This window comes from Danio rerio, chromosome 17 (genome assembly GCF_049306965.1).
Source record: "Danio rerio strain Tuebingen ecotype United States chromosome 17, GRCz12tu, whole genome shotgun sequence".
Lineage (NCBI taxonomy): Eukaryota > Metazoa > Chordata > Actinopteri > Cypriniformes > Danionidae > Danio > Danio rerio.
This window is the reverse complement of record NC_133192.1, coordinates 16,057,502-16,069,585: the sequence shown is the minus strand read 5'-3', so window position 1 is coordinate 16,069,585 and position 12,084 is coordinate 16,057,502. Positions and strand designations below refer to the sequence as shown.

General features: G+C 35.6%; 1 protein-coding gene across 4 annotated transcripts in view; it reads left to right on the top strand.

The window, feature by feature from the left end:
- Window positions 1-12,084, top strand: part of nid2a (nidogen 2a (osteonidogen)) — an 80,060-nt gene that overhangs the window by 60,555 nt on the left and 7,421 nt on the right. For 2 of the 4 annotated variants that reach the window (XM_073928252.1, XM_005169847.4), the window contains 7 exons: window positions 659-886; window positions 1,441-1,668; window positions 2,223-2,450; window positions 6,423-6,653; window positions 7,875-8,044; window positions 8,130-8,259; window positions 8,608-8,779. In XM_073928252.1, the coding sequence (XP_073784353.1) occupies window positions 659-886; window positions 1,441-1,668; window positions 2,223-2,450; window positions 6,423-6,653; window positions 7,875-8,044; window positions 8,130-8,259; window positions 8,608-8,779 (1,387 nt within the window). The remainder of the gene's footprint in view (window positions 1-658; window positions 887-1,440; window positions 1,669-2,222; window positions 2,451-6,422; window positions 6,654-7,874; window positions 8,045-8,129; window positions 8,260-8,607; window positions 8,780-12,084) is intronic. The other 2 variants (XM_073928254.1, XM_073928253.1) reach the window with 1 other exon arrangement.

Here is a 12,084-nt window from a genome sequence, read left to right as displayed (position 1 = left end):
AACAGAAGAAAAAAATCATAAAGGTTTAAAACCACACAAGGGATGATTAACAATGAGGCAATTTTCATTGTTGGTGAACTATCCTTTTATAGAGAACAAACTTCTCATGTTCAGCATCTTAACTGAAACACAAACATTCTATCAAGTCCCTCCATCTTGTTAAAGCACCATCAGTGTTTGTCCTTGTTTTACATTGTTGTGTCTCTGCATATTTTGGCTTTCACTTCTGTTAGTGAATCTGAATGAGTTTTTCCCTGTAATGCATCAACTATGATTCTACACCGATCAAACACCCTCTGGCTCAGCCAGCTGCTGCAGTAGCCACGCCCTGAACTATCACTATTGGTTGAGCTGGAGTGTGATTGACAAATTTTAGTGGACTGCTTTCAGTCTTTTGATGGTTCCTGAGAGGTGCAATGTTACACTTTGGGGAAAACAATATCTGTGGATAGAAAACATCAATGAAATCAATTAAATATAAGCGGGATCGAGATTTTTTTATGAATAACAAAACTTTTCCTTTCTGAATTTGTTTAGGTAATGTCCTCAGAGCCACCAGCAAGATTAGCTTTAACAAAAACTTACTTTGCTAGACTTTACTTGATTTTTGTACTGATTGGAGTTTAGCAAACTTCTTTTATTTTTCATGTGCCTCCAGTTCGTCCCAAGACCCAGTGTGAGCAGCACAGAGACAGTCTTCAGAGTGGAAACGATGGCGTTCCTGTGGTCGGAGCCTTCATCCCTCAGTGTGATGAGGAGGGTCAGTACAGGACGCAGCAGTGCCACGGCTCCACTGGACACTGCTGGTGTGTGGACAATAGAGGGCAGGAGAGAGCAGGAACCAGAACTCCACCCGGATCACCCAGAGTAAACTGTGATCAACCTGGTAAGAAATGGGACACTGGAAAATACATAACATTTACATAAGAGCAATATTTGGGAGTATATCTTCAAACTCTTGGTGGTACTTCACCAGTGTGTTTTTAAGTGTGGCTTATATACATTAAAGAGACAGTTTTATTATTTACTCACCCTTCTGTTAATCACAAATTAAGTAATTTAGAATGAGTTGTCCCTGTAAGGCATCAGCTATGATTCTACACTGATCAAACACCCTCAGGCTCAGACAGCTGCTGCAATAGCCACGCCCTGAACTCTTGCTATTGGTGAGCTGTAGTGTGATTGACAGATTTTAGTGGACCGCCTTCAATGTGGGTGGAAAACATTAATGAAGTCAATGAACTGTAAGCAGGATCGAGATCGTTTTTACATCATTATGAATAACAACACTGTTCCTCTCTGAATTTGTTTAGGTAATGTCTTCAGAACCACCTGCTAGATTAGCTTTAACAAAAACTTACTTCACTAGACTTTACATGATTTTTGTACTGATTGGAGTTTAGTTTAATAAACATTTTTTTATTTCTCATGTACCTCCAGTTCGTCCCAAGACCCAGTGTGAGCAGCACAGAGACAGTCTTCAGAGTGGAAACGATGGCGTTCCTGTGGTCGGAGCCTTCATCCCTCAGTGTGATGAGGAGGGTCAGTACAGGACGCAGCAGTGCCACGGCTCCACTGGACACTGCTGGTGTGTGGACAATAGAGGGCAGGAGAGAGCAGGAACCAGAACTCCACCCGGCTCACCCAGAGTAAACTGTGATCAACCTGGTAAGAAATGGGACACTGGAAAATACATAACATTTACATAAGAGCAATATTTGGGAGTATATCTTCAAACTCTTGGTGGTACTTCACCAGTGTGTTTTTAAGTGTGGCTTATATACATTAAAGAGACAGTTTTATTATTTACTCACCCTTCTGTTAATCACAAATTAAGTAATTTAGAATGAGTTGTCCCTGTAAGGCATCAGCTATGGTTCTACACTGATCAAACACCCTCTGGCTCAGACAGCTGCTGCAGTAGCCACGCCCTGAACTCTTGCTATTGGTGAGCTGTAGTGTGATTGACAGATTTTAGTGGACCACCTTCAATGTGGGTGGAAAACATTAATGAAGTCAATGAACTGTAAGCAGGATCGAGATCGTTTTTACATCATTATGAATAACAACACTTTTCCTCTATGAATTTGTTTAGGTAATGTCTTCAGAACCAACAGCAAGATTAGCTTTAACAAAAACTTACTTCACTAGACTTTACATGATTTTTGTACTGATTGGAGTTTAGTTTACCAAACATTTTTCTATTTCTCATGTACCTCCAGTTCGTCCCAAGACCCAGTGTGAGCAGCACAGAGACAGTCTTCAGAGTGGAGACGGTGGTGTTCCTGCGGTCGGAGCCTTCATCCCTCAGTGTGATGAGGAGGGTCAGTACAGGCCGCAGCAGTGCCACGGCTCCACTGGACACTGCTGGTGTGTGGACAGTAGAGGGCAGGAGAGAGCAGGAACCAGAACTCCACCCGGATCACCCAGAGTAAACTGTGATCAACCTGGTAAGAAAGTTGATGTACATGGCCAATTTGTTCTAACTAGTTCAAAGCTTTAGACAGGTTTGCTGGCCTGAATAAAAACAAATGTAAATATATATATTATAAATATACATGCTAAAATCACAGTCAGATGAATAAACAGCTGTGTGGAGTGGGTTTATAACATCTGGGGTGAAATGAAGGGCATTCAAGATTAATGCCCCCTACCATGCTTCCATGGCCAAAACAAAAGGCCAGAAAAAAAGGCACAAACAGTTTTGTTAATTAACAGGGTGTCAGCAGGGGTCTTAAAGCTTTACAATGTCTTACATTTCAAAAACATAATTTTAGGCTTTAAAATGTCTTAAATTTACTAAAATATGGTGTTGTAGGTCTTTGAACATTTTAAACAGGTGTTAATTTTTCTATGTCCATGTAAAGCTACACGATTGTTACAACCAACAATCCATCTTAAAAAATCAAACGTTTAACAAAAGTAAGAAAAGCTATGACAGACGTTCCAAACTATTTACAGCCCTGAAAATCAGCATGTTTTCAGATGGCTGTTTTAGACATTGTGAAAAATGCTTGAAGAAGGACGTTCTTATTGTATTCTTTCACAAGTTTTTAATGGGTAGGTTAAATGTAATTGGTAGTAAAAAAATAATAATTTTGATGTTAAAAAAATAAATAAATAAATATATATATATATATATATATATATATATATATATATATATATATATATATATATATATATATATATATATATATATATATATATATATATATATATATATATATATATATATATAGCAGCCAATTAAATTGTGGGAAATCCATAACATTTAAATACAAGCGCAGATTTTGGGAGTATATCTTCAAACTCTAGGTGGTACTTCACCAGTGTGTTTTTTAGGTGTTGTTTATATACCTATAAAGAGAAAGTTTTATTTTTTACTTATTTACTTCTGTTGATCACAAAATAAGTTTTTTAGAAATATTCTGGTTGCTAGAACCCATTCACTTCCATAGTATTTTTTATTTTCTTCCTATAGACCCTTTTAACATTTCCGTGTTTCTTGTTGTGTCTCTGCATATTTCGACTTTCATTTCTGTTAGTGAATCTGAATGAGTTTTTCCTGTAAAGCAGTGACTATTATTCTACACTGATCAAACACCCTCAGGCTCAGCCAGCTGCTGCAGTAGCCACGTCTTGAACTCTTGCTATTGGTTGAGCTGGAGTGTGATTGACAGATTTTAGTGGACCTTCAATCTAAGAAATTACTAAATTAGAATTTTAATTGGATAAGTAAAAAACCTTTCCCACTGGCTTTTAGAAAAAAATTATTAACCTCTACCCTTTAAAAGACTGAAATTGAATTCATAATGGTCTTAAAAAGTCTTAAATTTGAGTTTGGGAAACCTGCAGAAATCCTTATTGAAAGTGAAATAGTACACTTTTGAATAATGTCAGAATAATGTCTTCTTATCTGAATGAACAAAAATAAAAGAGTTGCCAATTTTTAATTGTTTGACAAATGACAAAATAATTTATTGTGCTCCTACATTTCAGTTTCACTTTGATTTGTTTAACCAAGTCATCTGACCACAATGAGCTATGACAGGCTTTCCAAACTATTCTTACCTCTGTAATTCAGTGTGTGCCAGATGAAAATTTTAGACATGGTGAAAAATGATTGAAGGAATGTTATGAACATTTTTAAAAGTGAATTTCTTATTGGATTCTTTTACAAACTATTTATGGGTAGCTTAAATGTAATTGGTATTTAAAAATGGATAATTTTATTGTATAAAAACAATAATATAGCAATCAATTCTTTTAATGTGAACTAAACTATAGTAAGCTACAGTATATGACCGTATTTTACAAGGTATTACACCTTGTATACACATACACAATTTGAGCTAAGCCACTGCTAATAAAATCCAACAAACATATAAAGAGCTGAACTGCACAGCAACCACCAACACACCTTAGTAACATTTTAGGAACGTTCTGACAACCATTCACCACCTTAGTAACATTTTAGGAACGTTCTGACAACCATTCACCACATTTTAGCATCATATATTGGCAACTTCTGCATGAGCAACACATTAAAAACTTGAAAGTCTCGCTCAACATCCAGTGTAGTTATGTTGCTTGTAAATTATGGGCTTTCTAATTTGTTAAGTAGTTTCCCATCATGTGTAAGTAATCAGTGTAATTTGTAGCAGAGCTCGGAGAGTCCAGTCTGGCCTGTGTTCATGCAGATTATAGAGCAGAAGGAAAATGTGAGCACTCTGTGTCAACTCTTCCCACCACAGTTACACCACAGTTCTTCAGATGCCTCCTATTTCATCCTCCTGTATCTTGGGGAAAAAAAAAAAAAAAAAATATATATATATATATATATATATATATATATATATATATATATATATATATATATATATATATATATATATATATATATATATATATATATATTTAAAATTATTATTTTAATTACTTTTTCAAATATTTCTTTATCTCTAAATTGAGGAATATCACAAAGCTCCTCCCGAATGTAACAATCTCCCTTTCTTTTTTTGATCAATTAAATCACTTAGTCTTTTTAGGGCTAATTTATTTTCTCTTTTGGAAACAACTTGCGAATGTTATTAATAATGGCTCCAAATGAAATGTTTATTATTTATTTGTATATCAAATTGTTTGTACTTTTATTATATGTTTCTGTTTATTTATGCTTCAGATTGTGGGAAGTGTTTCAGGTGGAGTGTGCTGCTTGTTTGTTTGTTTGTTTGTCTTGTTAGGTGTATTTACGTTATGATGTGTTGTATTTCCTATAATAATTTTTTTCTTCTAGAGAAAGTCTTATTTGTTTTATTTTGGCCGGAATATATATATATATATATATATATATATATATATATATATATATATATATATATATATATATAGCAATTTGTTTTTTCAGTTGTTTACAGAACAAACCATCGTTGTACAGTGATCTTCCTAATTAACCTAACGTGCCTAATTAACCTAGTTAAACCTTTAAATTGCACTTTAGGCTGAATACTAGTTGTTACAGGTCCCTGGAAGTGTATACCATTTGTATGTTAGAGTTAGTAAGACACTTTGCATCACAAAATGACTCATAAACATATTGGATAAAATAATATACATTGTATAGATACTTAAACTCATTTCACAATAAATAAATAAATAAACAAACAAAAACAAACAATCAAATAACTACATGAAACCTTAATAATTTGTACAGAAATGCTATATTCTTTATCACAAACTGGCTGAATTAAAATTACTGTGTCAGGAGGACAACTCAGTTAAGCATTTACAGTGATACACACAAAACACTCATCAACTCAACACACATAAAATCAAATCACAGGACAAACATCTTTAAATGATTAATAAAATAATCAGTTTAAGCTAATTATTTATACATTACAGCATGTGTATTACAGTTTTATAGGACATTTAATTCATTTAACTAGCCTTAGTAAGTTAATAAGTGAGAGAGACAAGAGTTAAGTTGTTGCTTCACGGTTCCCTTTGTTGTCTGAGGATGCGCGGCAGTCATCATGGTAACTCAACTCTCTCTCAACTGCCACTCAGAATTCAGAAAACGCAGCTAAACTGTTCAGTGCAAACTCACTATAACTTAATTGCATTTGAGTAATTTAAATACAATGTATATAGCCTAATTAACCTAGTTAAGCCTTTAAATTGCTCTTCAAGTTGAGTATTGGTATCCTGAAAAATATCTAGTAAAATCTGATATGTTGTCATCATGGCAAAGATAAAAGGAATCGGTTAGAAATTACTTATTAAAACTATTTTGTTTAGAAATGTGTTGAAAAAAATCTCTGTGTTGAAAAGAACTTGGGGAAACAATAAAAAAGAATTCATATTTAACACGAGGGCTAATAATTTTGACTTTAACTGTATGTTCCTTGTTTCTCTAGTGATAGTTCCTCCAACGCAGCGTCCGGAGAGTGTCTGTGAGCGCTGGAGAGCAAGTCTGTTACAGCAGTATGGAGGTCAGCCAGATTCCCAGCATTATCTACCTCAGTGTGACTCTGCCGGTGAGTTCAACCCAGTTCAGTGTTATGGAGGCAGCAGCTACTGCTGGTGTGTGGACGCAAATGGACGAGAAGTACCAGGAACCCGCTCACATGATGCTGTGAAGCCTGCCTGTGAGTGCCTGTTGATGTGATGAGCATATTTATATATTAGTTTATATTTTTTAATCAGTACAAACTCTTGAAGATACGATAGGTGCATTGGAGAAAATCTGCATGTAAAAATGAGCAAAAAGCAAATCAAATAATAAAGCATGCTATCTTTCATACTTGCTCAAATATTTATTTGTAACGTTTTTTATAAATGCTACCTATAAATGATTGGTCTGGAAACCGAAATATTACAAAAAAATCTTTGAGCAAATGTGAAAGATAGTGTGCAGAATTATTTGTTTTTAGTACAGTGGTTCTCAACCATGTTCCTGGAGATCCACCAGTACTGCATGTTTTGGATGTCTTCTTTGTCTGTTACACCCATTACAGATCTTTCATTCTCTGCTAATAAGCCGATGATCTGAATCAGTGTTTGGTTAAAGAGACATGAACAATGTGCAGAGCTGGTGGTTTTCCAGGAATGTGGTGGAGAAACACTGGCTGCTCTCGAAACCGCCTTTTACTCAGCACTGCATTTAAATTTAAGCGTACTACTCGGCCTATACGTTCTATACGGTATGAATGTAAAAAATTTTGACATGTGGAATTCGGACATACTACATCCACCGTTTTGTCATGGTCACGTGACCTACCTGCGTTCATGAATTCCCTCATGGGGCATTATGGGATAGCGCAGTGTGCATGGAATGCGCACTCCAGAATCTCGCCGGAATTAGCAAGTCATCCGCGTAATTCTCACATACTGACAAACTACTCGGCTCGCATACTGATTTTAGCGTACTATATAGTATGGAAGTATGCGGTTTCGGACGCAGCCACTGTTTTAGTGTATATTTGTATGACATTTCTTTACGTTTTTTCAAGGTTTTGCAATAAATCAAACCACAATACCCAAAACTTACCCCAGACAGGTCAGATGTTTACAAAGACTTTTAAAAATGACGGGGAGACTAGTGGTCACTGTTTCAAGTTATCCAGAGCTGGATGACTTCACAAATGTTGAATATTACAACATTATTAATTATTACAATTTTAACAATATCAACAGCAAGACAACACAATCCGCAGCTGATCCATTCGTTGCTAGTGACATAAAAAAGCGTACTGTGCTTTTTTTTTCCTTGTCAGTGAAAAAGGCGGTGTGGTGCACCTCGTGTTTTTGGAAGGTAAAAGCACGTTCAGTGTGATCGGCCCCTAAAATGATTTTCTTCTATCATCAAGGTATACCTACTGTGGCCTCGCCTACGGTGCACCCTCTCCCACGCCCAGATGTGACTCCGCCTCCTACGGGCACGTCTCTTCTCTACGCCCAGGGCCAGCAGATTGGAGTTTTGCCTCTCAATGGCACACAGATGGATAAGGAGAGATCGTCAGTGCTGCTCGCTTTACATGTAAGACTTGAACACTTTTAACTATAACACTGAAGTCTTACGCTTTATGAAAAACAAATAAGTTCTCTCCTGGCTACACTATCAGGGCTCGATAGTGGTTGGCATTGATTACGACTGCAGAGAAAGGAAAGTATACTGGACAGATCTGGCAGGACGGACAATCAATCGAGCCAGCCTGGATCCAGGATCAGAACCAGAGATCATCATCAATACAGGTATATTTATTTTAAAGAAACAGACACACAGCATTAGTTAGGGTTTAAATCAGTGAATCAATGGGAAGAGCTAAATAGGCTGTGATGTATAAGTGGCTGTTGATCTTTTGTGGAGGCGGAGCTTAGCCACTCTATTACATAATAAAGAGTCACATTCACAACCTTTCATCTTATCAGATTTGCTTCAATATAAGCCATTTTCAGGCTAACCAGACTGTTTTGAGTTTTGAAACGTACAGGATGTTTTTATAGCACAATGACCTCTTCTAATTCAAAAGATCAGGAGAAATGTGATTTTTTAGATCATGCCCCCTTTATTAGTTGATCATTTATATGAATGTTTTGCAGCTCTGACGAGTCCTGAAGGTCTGGCTGTGGATGTGGCCCGAAGGAGATTGTTTTGGGTGGATAGCACACTGGACAAGATCGAAACGGCCAATCTCGATGGAAGTGACAGACATGTTCTGTTCGCCACAGATTTAGTAAATCCCAGAGCGATGATCGTGGACTCGTCTACAGGGTAAGTGCTTCAGGTTGATGACTTCTTTCCACCCCTGACAGTACTAAAACCAAAACTGGAAGTCAGAAACAAATTTCAATTATATTTAAAACTTTAACTTTTCATGAAAATTGCAAAACTAGTTATTTTGTCAGGTATGTGAGTACTAGACTGCGTCGTGACCTGATGGTTAGATTCAATTCAATTCCCAGTCTTGGTAGGAATTGAAAATGTGAGAGTGAATGAACCACTTTCTGAATGAACTAGATAAATGCACTAATCTAGCACAAGTATTGGGCATAAGGAATGCCATGTGATATTGCAGCTTAAAATCATCCATAAACCACCCCCATGCTTCATTCTGGGCATGCAACAGTCTGGGTGGTATGCTTGTTTGGGGCTTTTCCACACAGTTACTCTCCTGGATTTGGGAAAGACAGTGAAGGTGTACTTATCAGAGAACAATACATGTTTCACATTGTGATATATCAAGAGTCACAATATCCAGGATAATGTCAGCATATACCACCAAAAAGGATGAATCACATCCAACAGGAGTAACTGTCTGGGTGCTGTTACTGTTTCGTGTGTGTGTATATGTGCTCACCTGGATGGGTTAAATTTCAGGGACCACTTTTATGTATGAATAACCATACTTGACAAAACTCACTTCACTTCATATGTATAGAGTTTTTGACTGCTCTGGTTTAGTAGATAACATGAAAATGAACAGGATGTAAATATCTCATATTGGCCTCTTGTCAAAATATAGAATAAAATCTATAAAAATGTGTTTACTGAAACGATTAAATGTGATTAATTGCATCCAAAATAAAAGTTTGTTTTGACATAAATTGATATTTATTAGGTATATGTAATACAAACACATATCATGCTCAGCATATATAAGTACACCCCTCTTTTAAATACATATTTTAATAGGAAGCTATACAATATTATATTTGTACATTTAGATTTGATCAGTGCAGAAGCCAATTCTGGAGCTTATCTAACAAAATAACTTATGATAACCATACAAAAACCTAGTATACCCAAATTTATGTTATAGAAAAATATCTTAAGTACAAATTTAAAAAAGAGGAAAAATCAAGTGAAGAAAAAATAAAAACATTTAGCTGAAATTTTGTAGCTTAAATTTTTTATTTATTTTTTTTGCAATATTTTGCTTAAATTTAAATGTAATATCTTTCAATTTCTAAATATGTTTAGTGACTAAAATATTATTTTAATAAATAGATCTGTTTAATAAATCTGTTTTGTTTAAATGCACCAAAATACATTGCCTATATTCACTGAGAAATGGATAAAAATATAAATTTTCTAAGTGAGGTGTACTCCATTACTGTTGTATGCTGAGGACCGTACATGAAAAAAAACTATGCAAAATTTTCTTTTGCATAAATAATTTAATGTTTATTTAATTTGTATCATACAAATATACATTTTATATATCTAAATATGGCGAAACATTTCTTTAAATGTATGCATGTATCTGTAAATTGTATTAAATATTTAATATTCGTAGTACACACACACAGTAATCAATGGTTTTCACACACTTTATTTTTTATTAAATTATTCATGATACATCTTTTCCCAGCACTAGAAAAATATATAATGTAAAAACTAAAAAAATTAGATGAAAATGGTATTTGTTTTATGAATATGAATATCTACATATAATACATTGTGTATTATATACAGTGGAAGTCAGAATTATTAGCATCTCTTTTTTTTTTATATATTTCCCAAATGATGTTTAACAGAGCAGGGAAATTTTCACAGTATGTCTGATAATATTTTTTCTTCTGGAGAAAGTCTCATTTGTTTTATTTCAGCTAGAATATAAGCAGTTCTTAATTTTTTAAAAGCCATTTTAAGGTCAAAATTATTAGCATCTTTAAACTATATATTTTTTTCGATAGTCTACAGAACAAACCATCGTTATACAATAACTTGCCTAATTACCTTATCTTGCCTAGTTAACCTGATTAACCTAGTTAAGCCTTTAAATGTCACGTTAAGCTGTTTAGAAGAGGAAAAATATCTAGTCAAATATTATTTACTGTTATCATGGCAGAGATCAAATAAATCAGTTATTAGAAATTAGTTATTAAAACTTTTTTAAAAATTGCTTTTCAATTCGATTCATCTTTATTTCTATAGCACTTTTCCAATGTAGACTGTGTCAATGTATAGAAGATTATAGTAAATTGAAACTCCGTCTGTCCAGTTTTCACAGTTGAAATTCAATTTAGTTCAGTTCAGCGTGGTTTAATTTTCATTGCTGAAAGTTCAAACACTGAAGAGCAAATCCATCGGTGCGCAGCTCCACTAGTCCCAAACCAAGCAAATCAGTAGCAACAGCGGTGAGGAACAAACTTCGATAATTGAGCAAAGTGAAGGAAAAAAAAACCTTGAGAGAAACCAGGCTCAGTTGGGCACGACCATTTCTCCTCTGGCCAAACGTCTTGTGCAGAGCTGCAGTCTATGCGGCGGAGGCTGGAAGAACGCTGGACGTTCATCTTGGAAAAGCTGCAGATGTGAGTAGGTCACCGGCGGGTGTTCAAGCTGGCCCACGGGATCAATGCGAAGACTCATCTGTCGCTGTGATCCTTTAGGAATTAGTCTCATGCTCTCTGCTCCTTCAGGACCACCACAGCATCTGCTCAGGATACGGCCTGGTCCAGTATTATGGATACATTGGCATCATCTTTTTATAGGTCTTGGATCACATCAATGGTTCTGCACAATCTCTGGAGGCCTCGAGATGAGTGTCCCCAGGTGGAAAAAGAGAATAAAGAAATAAACAGCGTAGCATAATTCCATCCAAACTAAAAGAAATACTAAAGGGAATACTGTGAAAACTTTGTTAGCAAATACTTGGAAATAAAAATACAAATTTCACAAGACTGCTAATAATTTTGCCTTCAGCTGGATCATTTACAAGAATCCTCCAAAACCAGATTTACATGATTAAGGGGCGAGTGAGTAGGCACACAGAGAGAGTGAGGAAGTTTGGATGTGTGAAGGCACAGAAAATGTGAGGGCAAGGCTACAGATTAGCACAGATGTGAGTGTTGTTCAGTCTCAGGGGAAGAACCGCAGCTCCACAAACACGTCCATCTGCAACATCTGGATTCAACGTGAGAATAGCTGCTAATGTGTTTGTTTGTGCTGCTTTTTGTGCTACATGCTAGTAGGTATTTTTGGCGTCACGCATAAATGCATGCATGCACAAATAATCAATAAATTATTCAGGCCATCTGGGATGGAGTCCGGTGGATTACTTAAGAATTTTATGA